Source organism: Pogona vitticeps, chromosome 4 (assembly GCF_051106095.1).
Source record: "Pogona vitticeps strain Pit_001003342236 chromosome 4, PviZW2.1, whole genome shotgun sequence".
NCBI lineage: Eukaryota > Metazoa > Chordata > Lepidosauria > Squamata > Agamidae > Pogona > Pogona vitticeps.
This window is the reverse complement of record NC_135786.1, coordinates 227,427,658-227,441,973: the sequence shown is the minus strand read 5'-3', so window position 1 is coordinate 227,441,973 and position 14,316 is coordinate 227,427,658. Positions and strand designations below refer to the sequence as shown.

The window sequence follows — 14,316 nt, the reverse complement described above, 5'->3', positions numbered from 1 at the left end:
TGTGTCATTTTTTTTTGCAGAAGGTGGCAAATTCACACAAATATATAAACAAAATAAACAGACGTATATGTCAAATACCCATTAAAACATCAAACAAAATAAATATAGGGAAGAGATAGGCAAGGGTGGTTTCCTATTCTTGGAGTGCCCTTCCGAGCATTCCCTGCTATTGGCCCCATGGCTAGGACTGACAGGAGTTGTGATCCAATAGCTTCCAGAGAATTACACTCTAACCACCCCTGATTTAAGGCACCCTCTGTAATGTCATATGAATAAGGTTTGCAGGAGAAGAAGACAACGCCGAGAATGGTTCACTCAGTTTTATTTACAAAATGCACAGTGGAATTTTTTAAAACATTAATAAGAAAAACTAATATTTTACACCTGGCAGTCTCTGAGGAGCAAAAGAGCTGCCTTCAGCAAAAGTCCAGTCCTTCAACTTTGCCTGCAATTGGAATATCTGAAATAACAATCTCTTACACAACCACTTGTCCACCAGCCACTTATCTGAGGGAATCTTTTCTAACAACACATTTTCTTTATCACAACGACTAACGAAGCACCGGCTGACTTCCACTGTGTTCACCACCTATGTTGATTTTGACTGTCGATTGTTCTTTTGAGGACTTCGTCGGACACCAAGTGGGTTTTCTTGACTTCATCGTTGTTGCACCCAAGTTTGGGGCAGCTGCAAAAACAGAAGAAACAAGTCAGAGAAAAGCCATCTAAATCATCATCATGGGGTTCCTCACTTCTGTTGTACCTTTGGATCCACTGCTGGCTACGTCGAAGAGATGGGAAACCACTCACAAGTGGTCACATAATCCTATTCGCTTTTTCACAGTAAAAACTCCAGGAGCGAAAGTTTGTTTTGGGATCGGCCCTGGATCTGTCAGCATCTGGCTGAATAAAGGGCGTGAGGGTCTTGCTACAGATCCTCAAACTGACAAGCTATCTAAGTGGTTTGGGATTCAGTTAGATTCAGGTTAGAGCCAGGGACCAGTTATATAAATGGTTACTCACTAGTCAGAATAGAGAGCTTGGAAAAGCTGAGGGACAGTTTCATTTACTACATGTTCCCCTGTTCTCACTAGTTCCTTACTTGTAATGGAAACAAGTACAACCAGCTTCAAAAACCCTAGGTGCACATCAGGATGAGGGTGATTTCATATACAAGCTGAAGAAGATGCACATTCACATCTAGCTGTGTCAGGTCTTGATCAGCTGGGTTACAAATGGGGTCTTCTTTGTGTTAGCTCCTCATCTTTGGAATGCACTCCTAATGCAGCTGCAGTTCTTTTCAATTACTCAGTCAAGACCTTTCTTTTAAAGGCACCTTTAATTAACTTGCAAGTAACTCATGTGCCAAAACAACTGACATATCCATTTTCACCTGATATTGTGTACATCGTGCCATCTGGTAGCTTATTATTCTTGTTTAATGCCCATTGCATTAATGACCTGGAGACAGGGATAAGCAGTGAGGTGGTCAAGTTTGCAGATGACACATAATTTTCCTGGGTGGTGAAGACCAGAAGGGATCAGAAGGATCTCTCCAAACTGGGAGAATGGGCAGCAAAATGGCAAATCCATTTCAATATAGGAAAATGTAAAGTAATGTACATGGAGGCAAAAAAAATAAATCAAAACTTTATTTATCAACTGATGGGTTCTGAGCTATCTGTGATGGATCAGGAAAGAGATCTTGGTGTGCTGGTGGACAGCTCGATAAAAGGGTCAACCCAGTGTGTGGCGGCAGTGAAGAAGGGCAATTCCATGCTAGGTCTCATTAAATAGGGGATTGAAAAAACAACAACATTATAATGCCATTGTACAAAATGCTGGTAAGGCCACACGTGAAGTATTGCATACAGTTCTGGTTGCTGCACCTCAAAAAAGACATGGTGGAATGGAAAAGGTGCAGAAGAGAGTGACTAAAATGATTCTTGAACTGGGACACCTCCCTTGTGAGGAAAGGATACAGCGTTTGGGGCTCTTTAGTCTAGAGAAAAGGCGCCTGAGGGGGGGTCATGACTGTTACATATGAAATTATGCAGGGGATGGATAAAGTGAATAGAGGGAAGTTCTTTCCCCTCTCACGCAATACCAGAATCAGGGGGCATCCACTTGGGAGAGTGAGAACAGACAAAAGAAAATATTTCTTGACCCAGCGTGTTGTTAGTCTGTGGAACTCCTTGCCACCGGATGTGGTGATGGCATCTGGCCTAGATGCCTTTAAAAGGGGATTGGACGGATTCCTGGAGGAAAAGTCCATCGCAGGTTACAAGCCATGATGGGGATGTATAATCTCCAGGCTTAAAAAGGAGGTACCTCCAAATGCCACATGCAGGGGAAGAGGGATCAGAACACAGCTATCTAGTGGTCTCGTCTGCTCTCAGAGGCATCTGGTGGGGCCACTGTGAGATACAGGAAGCTGGACTAGATGGGCCCTTGGCCTGATCCAGCAGGGCTCTTCTTATGTTCTTACAATGTCAATTATTGTCCTGTTTTTTTTTTTTTGTTGAATTACACAGAGTCACCTTGGTAGCCAGATAAGATGATATAGAAACAAAACAAAACAAAATTAATGAATGAATAAATTAATGAAATGGAAATTCTTTTTAAAAGAATCTGCTGTAGATTTTATAGGGGCTCTGCAGCAATCGTTTTGAAAATGCAGTTTAATGCCAATGTTCTTTGCTGGGTAACACATATCTGTTTAGGGGAGATGTGATGGGGAATGTAATTATCTAAGCAGGTGAGAATGAATGTCCTTGGGGAGAATGAGTGTGCTGAGATATATGAGCATTTCTGCCTCTAGATCAGTCTTAAGTGGAATGCAATTTGCCCATGGTGGTAATAACAGCTAATAGCATTACAGACTGCAGTCTCTGCACATTGTTTGACCCCTTCAAAGAACTGTACAAACTGTAACTTCTAGTTTCTCACCCCACTGATGCTGGCTGGTGAGAGACAGAGAAAGAGACAATTTAACTGGTTTGCCTCGGGCCACAGTGAGAAACTGCATCAAAGCAAATTTCATGGGAAATCATCAATTCTTACAGGAGCACAAGAATGCTTCAGCTTTGTATCTCTTAACACCAGATGAGCCATCTGGTTTTTGACACTCCCCCCACCCCCCACCCCCGTGTATACAAAAACTGATTGGACATGGAATCAGATACAGTGTGCTGACTTTGCTTTTGTGAATGTGACATTGCTGAAATGCTGTTCTTTCGTGCAGTAAGTCATAATTAGAGTAAGCCCACTGAGTCAGTGTGGATACGTTAAGTACATTCCTCCATAAGTTTCAATGATTTAGCTGGCCTACTCTAGTTATGATATACAATGCTAAGCAACAGGATTACAGCCATATCTTCAGTAAAATAGACCACACCAAGCTGTTCTCTTGGGCTCCATGATCACTGAAGATGGTGACAGCAGCCACGAAATTAAAAGATGCCTCCTTCTTGGGAGGAAAGCGATGACAAACCTTGACAGCAACTTAAAAAGCAGAGACATCACCTTGCCAACAAAGGTACGCATAGTCAAAGCTACGGTTTTTCCAGTAGCAATCTTTGGAATTGAGAGCTGGACCATAAAGAAGGTTGACCACCGAAGAACTGATGCTTTTGAATTGTGGTGCCAGAGGAGACTCTTGAGAGTCCCCTGGACTGCAAGGAGAACAAACCTATCCATTTTGAAGGAAATCAACTCTGAGTGCTCCCTGGAAGGACAGATCCTGAAGCTGAGGCTCCAATACTTTGGCCATCTCATGAGAAGAGAAGACTCCATGGAAAAGACCCTGATGTTGGCAAAATGTGAGGGCAAGAGGAGAAGGGGACGACAGAGGACAAGATGGTTGGACAGTGTCATTGAAGCTACCAACATGAATTTGTGTCTTTGTGGAAGACAGGAGGGCCTGGAATGCTCTGGTCCATGGGGTCACGAAGAGTTAGACACGACTAAACAACAACAAGCTGTTGTCTAGAGTAGACCCTAAGGAACATGTAGTCGATGGCAACAGTTGTGAATGGAAATAAGAAGAAGATCAAAGAGGACATGTTTTAGTCTCAGCCAGCAATAGTCCTCCTGGCTTCTTAAGCGGTGTTCCACCACAGTGTTCCTCAGTCTCAGCTCGCTAAGCTGCCACTTTAATCATCATTCTTTTGCTGCCCTGGCGCCTGCCTTAGAAAAGGAAATACACATTTTAGAACAGAATGATGCGAAGTAACTGCAGCACGCTGTACTATTGTGTTACTGTACTATTTGTTTCAGTTTGTAATCAAAACTATGCTTAAGGCTCAGGGGAGGACGAGAAAACACGTCACTGAAATGAGAAAGAAAAAGTGACTTTTGCCAGGCAAAATTAATGAGTTTTTTCCCCTCCACAGGCAATAGAGAGGAGGATGACTATTTACATTAGCTGTATGCTTGCGCAGCTATGAAATGCACAGGGAGAGCCAACGACACACACACTCACACACACACACACACACACACCCACACCCATCTGCCAGTAAAACATAAGAGAGCAGCTCACTTTTCGGAGCTACTGTGTTGGCATGGCAGCTTGTTCAAGACAGCGTGTCTGGATTTTCTTCTCGTTCCACCTGAATGTTGGCAAGAACCTGCTGATGGCCCAGGGTAGCACCGTGACACCAACAAAGTGTATGAAGAGATGAGGGTGCTCTTTGGATCTCCCTGACTAGACACCCCCCAGAATTTGAGATGGAGAGGATGAGGCTAAACACCTTTCCTTCCCTTCCAGTAGACAATGCAATGTATGTGTAGATGAGTGATATATTAGGAATGTCAAAGAACTCTCACAAGATGAGCTGCCACCTTCTCCCTTTCCTTTTCCCATGTCCAAACAACCGACCCATATCCCTTGGGGAAAGAGGATTACAGGTAACGTGAGGGCTGACTATGACCTACACCGAAAATGACGCTTGGCATCTCATTTCATGCTGGGGGAAATCATGAGACATTATTAGAAAGCTGGATGCACTGCCATGATCCCTGCCAGGAAATAATGTTTGCAAAGGCATTTACAGCAGGATCGGAGCACCTCAGGTTCTCCAGATGTTATGAGGAATTCGATTCCCAGCAGCTGCAGCTGAGATAGCCTCTGGTGAGAGATGACGAGACTTGCAAACCCCACTACGTTTGAAGGGTCACAAATTCCGCCACTCTGATTTACGTTAGAGGAGGAGCAGATTTGTTGGTCCGTCTCCTGTTTTGAAAGCAGCCCTCACATCTGCCTGCTGCATGATTTCTTTTCCTCAACTGTAGCATTTTGGCTCAGGAATGGTGGCACATGGGGAAGAATCATAATGATGGTGGTGGGCTGTCAGCCCCATTTTGATTCAGGCCTGTCTCAATTGTGAAGCATTGCACACACATACATGGGCTGTGTGATATATATATAATGATGTTTACACTGTTTGACCATAAGCTGCCATGAGGCCATTTGTGGGAACAGGGTGGGATACAAACTGGATGAATGAATGATTGAAGGAAGGAATGAGAACCTGGATACATCCCTTTATGGGGACTACAGCTCCCAGAACCTCCAGCAACCAGGGTCACCAACCATGCTTGCTGGGGATGTTGGGAGCTGTGGTCCAGAAAAAAAAAGTAGATCTTTCTAAGCTTTGGAATGACGGAATGAGCAAATGAACGGATATATACAGAGCAAGGGCTGGACGAGACACACAAAGTTACATAGATATTTTTAGCCGGAGGGGGCGTAGAGGCTGTGACGCATACCCACTCTTGAGTGTCACACCATCCTCACCTCTCACTTTGCTAGTGCTCGTAAGGGCAGCAATGTGAATGATCAAAACCTACCAATGTACTTGTGCCATGCTGCGCATTGGGGAAGTCATGTGATAAACAACTCATGCCCCCGTCCAAGTATTTTGAGTCTCAAACAACGGCAGAGGGGGGGGGGGGAAACAGTGCACACCATTTTGGAGGCCCAAAGTGTAGCCAGTCCCACCTGGGAACCATTTTCCCTCAGACTCAGCATTCCAAGTTGGGAGTCAGCATTCATTACCTCTGTTTTTTCCACTGGTCTGTCTTCTGCTTGTTGTGTTTGCCTTGGGCAAACCACAGAGTCTCACAGCTTGGGATTTCCCCCTCCCCTCCCTTCCCTGTCTACAAAGAGGTTTTAGGATAATTATTATTTATCTGGCACATGTTTTTACCAAGATTAATTAATTCTGGTAAAGTGCCCTGAAAAGCCTCAAGTCAAAAGCAATCTGGATGACACAGGAGTTCTGATGCCTCACCAAGGCGAGAGGGCTGTTCAGCTGTTCAAAAGGCACCAAGGAGGAAGTGGTGAGGGTGTCATTTACAGGGGAGGAGAACGCAAGGCTTAAAGTAATCATTAGTTTACATACAATGCGGTATACAAATTTAGCCATGGCAAATCGTCTTAGAACACATTATTTTTTAAAAATGCACTAGCACTGAATATTGAATACATCCAAGGGGTAGACAGCTATCTTTGTCCTCCTATGCCTTTACAATGAAATGTTACATCAAACTCTGGAAAGATTACTTCTTCAGAGTAGAAGTCCGAGGATTTCAGGAGATTTTGATATTATGATCTGGGTCAGTTTCACGTGTATTCCATCAGAAACACATTTCATTCTGTTGTTAGGCATTTTTTTAAAGCATAAAAATCCACACTGAAATTGTATGTACCCCCCTGTAAAATATGTATCTTTGTGTGCACCATTCTGAGCTGAAAATGGCATCACAAAGTTTGGCCAAGTGCACAATCTGGAAGTAACTGTTTTGCAATCTGGATATTAATCCAAGGAAGAAATATTAGGTTTTGTTGCTGTTTAGTCGTTAAGTCGCATCCGACTCTTCGTGACCCAATGAACCAGAGCACTCCAGGTCCTCCTGTCTTTCACTGCCTCCTGGAGTTGGGTCAAATTCATGTTGGTAACTTCAATGACACTGTCCGTCCATCTCATTCTCTAATATTAGGTTAGCTTGTTTAAAAATGAATGCTATTCATTTAGGCCAACATTCCCTTAGACTGAATAAAAATCTCTAGCCCTTCTATAGAAAACCCACCGATACTGTATTTTGTGGGTTAGTCCATCACATGTTTTCTACCTTCGCTGGGGATGCAAAATGTATTATGCTTGGTATCAGCTCCATGTTGGCCCATTTGGATATGCAAGTCATTATGTGTTGTTGCTGTCATCAAGCAAGTGTGATCCAAGACATAACTCATACAGATGGAGTCTTGGCAGCATCCTGGTCTGGACAGGAGATTGTTTTTTTTCAAGCCAAAGTTTGGAAAAGTTACATCTTTGGATTGTAACCTCCTACCATATTTCCCTGAAAACAAGACCAGGTCTTATATTAATCTTTGCTCATGTACAACGATCTACATTTATTCAAATACAGTCATGTCATCGTCTTCTGGAACATTGTCACAACTCTCCAAACTCTGAATTCTGGCCTGAATTTCTCATTTCTTGTAGAACCATTGGCCCCAATCTCTCATGTTCATCAATAGAGCTCTCCTTAAATGAGCACTTCCTCTCCATGTAGCCTGCTCGTAGTGCATTGGCAACACAGCTGTCCGTGATTTTATTCCATGAATACTTCACCCAAGTCATGACCTCTTACAGGCTAAGCTTCAAAAAGTTTCCACGCTGATTTCTCTCCATTCTATTTTCAATGCAGTCATTGATTTCATGCACAAATGGTCCTTGAATGGCTTTTTTTATTGCATTATCAAGAGCCTGGAGATACAGACTCATGATTAGAGGTGAGGCTTTCTTTCTATCCAGACAATTTGCCAAAATACAGTGGTGCCCCACATGACGATAATCTGTCCCGTGAAAATCGCTGCTTAGCGAAATCGTTGTCATGCGAAAACCCTTTCCCCATTGGAATGCATTGAAACCCGGTTTAATGCGTTCCAATGGGGAAAATACCTCGTCGTCCAGCGAAGATCGCCCATAGGGAAGCCATTTTGCGAGTGCCAATCAGCTGTAAAAATGGCTGCCCTGCGAAGCATGGGTCCAGAAGACACAGGGCAGCCATTTTGCGAAGCCGAAAAATGGTCGTCTTGAGAACAAATGGTTCGCGAAGCACGGACCTAATCGGCGTCCAGCGAAAATCCCCCATTGGAATGACTGTTTTACGAATCGCTATAGTGAACGCGAAAAGTCATCGTAATGCGGATTTGTCATTTAGCATGGTCGTCATTTAGCGCAGTACCACTGTACAGGCAACACGTACACTTTCGTAACCAGTGGAGGGAATGTAGATTGATGAGGAACCCTTATGATCAATTGTCGTTTGAGATCCTTGGACCATAAACACTGAAGTTTCATCCATAGCAATCATGTTGCAGAGTTGGTATTCAGAAAAGTCAATGCCATCAACAAAGGACTTGAATGCAAATGCATGTTTAATAACTTCAATATCATCCAGCTCGAACAGTGTTGTCGATCTTCTTAGAGACAGTTCATATTGCTGAAGAAAGCCATCCAGCTAGTGTTGTGCTGCTTTGAATTCTTCTGGGGGTATTTCTACCTGTGGTGCTATTGCAAGGGCAAATGCTTGAATATCAGCCCTGCACACAAACAAAGCCAGTAAGCAATCCATTCTGTCCTGTCAGCAATCCATTCACAATCATGTCTTCCAAGCTCAGGAAATAATGTTTGCCTACCTGATCCACACTTGCACTTCTTAGCATTTCCCTCGTCCACCTGTTGACTGAGGTTATCACCATTTTTGGGCCATTCAGAGATCCAACTTCTTCTCTTTGCAGAAAGCCATTAAGATTCTCCCCCCCGGAGTCTTCCATGATTCCTGTCTTATACAGTGGACCCTTGACTTACGGAATTAATCCATATTGGAATGGTGGCTGCAGGTCGAAAAGTCTGTAGGTCGAGGCTCCATTGACTTACAATCCATTGAAAACCGATTAATCCGTAACTGGCCATTTTTGTTCCATTTTTTTCCCAGTCTGTAGGTCGATTCTCCGGTTGCAAGTCAAACCTAAATTTTGCAGCCAGAGAAGTCTGTAACTCGAAAAGTCTGTAAGTGGAGCCATCTGTAAGTCGAGGGTCCACTGTACTCAACAGAACAGCTCTTTCTTTTGGTACTCATCTTGTCTGGGGAGCTAACATTCCCTTTAAATCTATCATTTAATCAAGTGTTAGCTGAAGACTTACAAGACAGAAGTGGCAACAAAAATAATGACAGTTAAGAATGATAGTCCACACAAAAGGGACAAAAAATTGCAGGTACCAAAATTCAGAAAAACGTTTCTTTATTTCACACGAATGCATTAAGTGCATCCTTTGCAACACACAACACATTAAATTATGAAGATTCATATTACTGTAGACCAGGGGTCTCCAAACTACAGGCCACGGGCCATATCCAGCCCGTCTTGCCTTTTTATCTGTCTCAGGTCGTTACCTTCAGCCCGCGTGGAATGGCAGTTGGCCAAGGGGATGTGAAGAAGAAGACATTGGTGATGGAGGACGAGGAGGCACACCAGTGGCAAGAAGCAACCCGGGATGTAAAAAAGCAGGAAGGCGGTGGTGCTTCTGCTTCATTATGGTACCCTCGCCTGGGCACACGCATAAGAGGGGGGGGAGTGCACACTCTGCAGAAGTGCGAGCTCCAAGAGCCATCGGGAACTTAGGCCTCGAGCTGACTCAATGGCAAGGAGCGAGTTCCTGGCAGTGAGTGGCTCCTTCCTCCCTGGCCACCCAGCCCCTCCATGAGCAGGGGGGAGAGGAAGGGGAAAAGCTTTACGTCTCTCTTGAATGCTCAGAAGCCAATTGAGAGACGGAGCTTGAGCGTGAAGGGTCATCGTGGGGAGACCCAGGCTCGCAGGCTATGGAGGGGGTGGGGAGAGAGAGGGTTGGGTTGAAGAGGTGAGAGAAACGTGCGTGGGGGAGAGAGAGGAGACAGAAGAAGAAAGGGAGTGTTGACGGTGGTGATGTTGGCATTAAGGGCTCCAACATGAACTAGCCTCAAACCCTTTCCGCCGCAGGACCGGATGGTTTCTATCTCGTGTTGGTAATGCACTTGCTTGTTCAGGTGGTGGGGGGAGGGAGAAGTATGATATACCAGATGGGCGGGATATAAATCAAGTAAATAAATCAAATAAATCAAATAAATAAATAAATAAATGATGATGATGATGATGATGATGATGATGATGATGATGATAATCATAATCATAATAAAAGTATGGAGCCCACTGGCCTCTGCGGACAAGATTGAGTTGACCTTGGTTGTTACACAATGAGTCCTTGTTGGAGGGCAGGGTTTTACTTAACTGGGGCTTATTTTTGGGGTAGGGCTTATATTACGAGCACCCTGAAAAACCATACTAGGGCTTATTTTCAGGTTAGGTCTTATTTTCGGTGAAATATGGTAGATCAGTGGTTCTCAAACTGGGGTCCCCAGATGTTCTTGGATTGCAATTCCCAGAAGCCTTCACCACGTGCTGTACTGGCCAGGATTTCTGGGAGTTGCAGTCCAACAACACCTGGAGACCCCAGTTTGAGAACCACTGCCCTAGCTGACCCCTCCAGCCCTACTGACTGGGGGAATTCATGGAGATGCAATCCAAGGCTCTCCAGTGGGAGCAGCTGCTCCATCCAGAGATTGAACCTTTCAGAACATTCCAAAGCACTAGGAAGAATACCGTATTTCCTAACACTGTAGTACACATATTGCATCTGCTTCCTGGCTCGCAATCTGGAAGATTCTCAACGTTGTAGTCCAAAAATCTAACTTTTCCAAGCTCTGCATGGGAGCTAAATGATTGTTCCACCCAGAGACCAAACTATTCAGAACATTCCTGAAAACAAATCAGAACACAGCGTCTCTTAACCATGTAGTGCAGATGTTACTTCTGCACCCACTGCTTGACTCACTTCTAATGCTGCACTTGCTGCTAATTATCTCGAGACTTAAATTACAGGTTGCGTCACCTGCCACAAATGGATAAGTGAGGAGAGAATGAAAGGGGACAATGTTGTGGCTCAGCAGCTAGCAAATCAGTCTGTCTTGTCTCAGTTGATCTCGGGGGCCAAGAATTCAGAACATGGGGTTGGAAAAGTAGCCAGATTAGCAGGGATGCAGAAGGGAACAAATCCCTGAATCAGATGTTTAAGTGGTTTTCAACTAGTATTCTAAATAACCCTTATTTCCTTACATAATGGTTTGCTTTTTGTACATTCCAAAGCCACCCAGGTCACATGAAAACCTATGCTAAGGTGCACAATGAGATTTATCCTCTTGACCCTTTGGCCAATGGTGCCATGAAAAGGCCACGCTGATTTCAGTAATACCCAGTGACCATCATCCTAGTAAGTATTTTTGGTTTTATATTTTGGCTTGAATCTCTTTGACTTGGACAGTTACAGTTTTGCGAGTAATCAATAAAACCAAAAGTTTCTACAGCAACTTTTATTATCATGGAAAGAGATTCCACACCCTCCTGCAATAAAATCAATCTAACCAATAAAAACAAACAAACAAAATGTGGTTTTTAAGACAGAAACTTCAAATAGGGGACTTGATGGCCTTCTAGGCCCCCACCAACTCAATTATTCTATGATTAAAGGACTGTTCTTTTCTCCACTGGCAAGTGAAGGGAGAGAGCTCTTTTATCCTAACTGTTGTTACACAACAAAAAGCTTTCACAACTGGCTTTCATTCTCACAAAAGTACTGCATACTATCTATAAAGGTAGGGCTTGGAAATGTTACTTTGTTGTTGTTTAGTCATTAAGTCGTGTCCGACTCTTCCTGACCCCATGGACCAGAGCACGCCAGGCCCACGTGTCTTCCACTTCCTCCCGGAGTTGGGTCAAATTCATGTTGGTAGCTTCAATGACACTGTCCAACCATCTCGTCCTCTGATGTCCCCTTTCCCTCCTGCCTTCACATTTCCCCAACATCAGGGTCTTTTCCAGGGAGTCTTCTCTTCTCATGAGATGGCCAAAGTATTGGAGCCTCAGCTTCAGGATCTGTCCTTTGAGTGAGCACTCAGGGTTGATTTCCTTCAAAATGGATAGGTTTGTTCTCTTTGCAGTCCAGGGGACTCTCAAGATTCTCCTCCAGCACCACAATTCAAAAGCATCAATTCTTTGGCAGTCAGCCTTCTTTATGGTCCAGCTCTCACTTCCATACATCGCTACTGGAAAAACCATAGCTTTGACTATCTGGACCCTTGTTGGCAAGGTGATGTATCTGCTTTTTAAGTTGCTGTTGAGGTTTGTTATCACTTTCCTCCCAAGAAGCAGGCATCTTTAATTTCATGACTGCTGTCACCATCTGCAGTGATCATGGAGCCCAAGAAAGTAAAATCTGTCATTTCCTCCATATCTTCCCCTTCTATTTGCCAGGAGGTGATGGGACCAGTGGCCATGATCTTAGTTTTTTTGATGTTGAGCTTCAGACCATTTTTGGCGCTCTCCTCTTGCACCCTCATTAAGAGGTTCTTTAATTCCTCCTCACTTTATGCCATCAGAGTGGTATCATCTGCACATCTGAGGTTGTTGATATTTCTTCCAGCAATCTTAATTCCAGCTTGGGATTCATCCAGTCCTGCCTTTCGCATGATTATTCTGCGTATAAGTTAAAGAAGCAGGGAGACAATATACAGCCTTGTCGTACACCTTTCCCGATTTTGAATCAATCATTTGTTCCATATCCAGTTCTAACTGTTGCTTCCTGTCCCACATATAGATTTCTCAGGATATAGATAAGGTGGTCAGGCATTCCCGTTTCTTTAAGAACTTGCCATAGTTTGTTGTGGTCCACACGGTCAAAGGCTTCTGCGTAGTCAATGAAGCAGAAGCAGATCTTTCTCTGGAACTCTCTGGCTTTCTCCATAATCCAGCGCATGTTAGCAATTTGGTCTCTAGTTCCTTTGCCCCTTCAAAATCCAGCTTGTACTTCTGGGAGTTCTTGGTCCACATGTGGACCAAGAACATTACTTTACTTGGATTAAAACTCATTACTTTACTTGAGAACATTACTTTAATTGGATTAAAACTCAGCCAGCATGCTGTTCTCTATAACCAGCACACTTGCTGTGCCCACACACTCGTATCATCGAACATCTCTGGCAGTACCAATTTGGTACTCATTTTCCCACTGTTGGCGGAGTGGGGATGGAGGATATAGGGAACAATTTTGTTTATTTATTAGAATCATTGTACCCCATCCTTCAAAAACTTTTTACCAGGAAGCTTATAAGGAAAAGAAAATGTTAGAAAAGAACAGCACCATGAAATGAATGGGATTTCACCAGCCACCATAACCAAGCCATTATCTTACAACAAGATTTCCTTCAATCAAAATAGGCACAAGGCCATTGTCCATGCCCATCCTTTGGCTATTAGAAAAGAATAGCCAGCTTTGTAGATGGTACTTTCTAGGATGCTTCCCCAGTTCTTCCCCATGGAAGCAGAACTAGCTTTGCATGGCATTGTCACGAGAGTAGAATATTGCACCAGGTGGCCATGCTGGCTAAGGATTTACGAGTTGTCTTCTGAAAAGCAACTTTCTCCATCCCCTTTGCCTTGCTACATAATGCACCATGCTCAGTGTATGGGAAGATTCTGCTCTGGAACAGGTGTGGAATTTTGGCTGTATGGGAGCTTGAACAGGGGACTTGTGGGCAGAGCTTTGTGCTGTCCCCTGAAACAAACTCTAGTGGGAGAAGCAGCAGCCGATGGAGACATTGACCAGGGGATCATGTCCTGACCTGCTGGGGCCTTAGCTCTGGAGGGTCTGGACCATGAAGTAAGACGTGGCCGGTGCCTTGCCTATACAGATGGTAGAAGCTAGCTAGCTAGTGACCACAAAGCAGGTGATAGGACACCAGAGAGGAGGGGCAAGCGGTGGTGCGGACTGTTGGGGAGAACTTGGCAGAAAGTTCCGGAAGCCTGCAAAGAGTATAGGGGGGGGAGGAGACCTGTCTAGGGAAGAGGAAGAGGAGGAGGAGTGGAGTGGGACTGCCAAGTAGATCCTGAACCATGTCAACCATGCAATTGAACTTACTAGGCTCAGACAAACTATAGGAGCCCCTGTTTGAGTCCTAAACTGTCCTAAACCTCAATGGATTAGGGTGCCTGTGGTTGACGGGCAACACTGATGTTCGAAGTTCCCTCTTAGTCTGTTTCCAGATTACATAACTCCCACCCAATGACAACCCTGCTTATGCAGATTACCTCTTTAGTGGCGTCATTTACTGAAGCAGCTCCTGACAGCCCAGGAGAGAGACCTTTGTGGGATT

The 14,316-nt window shown here is 44.2% G+C and overlaps 1 protein-coding gene across 1 annotated transcript in view; it reads right to left on the bottom strand.

The window, feature by feature from the left end:
- Positions 1-305: 305 nt before the first annotated feature.
- Positions 306-14,316, bottom strand: part of NSMCE2 (NSE2 SUMO ligase component of SMC5/6 complex) — a 257,038-nt gene continuing 243,027 nt past the window's right edge. The window contains exon 6 of the mRNA XM_072999325.2: positions 306-688. Coding sequence (XP_072855426.2) covers positions 583-688 — 106 coding nt within the window. The 3' untranslated portion in view covers positions 306-582. The remainder of the gene's footprint in view (positions 689-14,316) is intronic.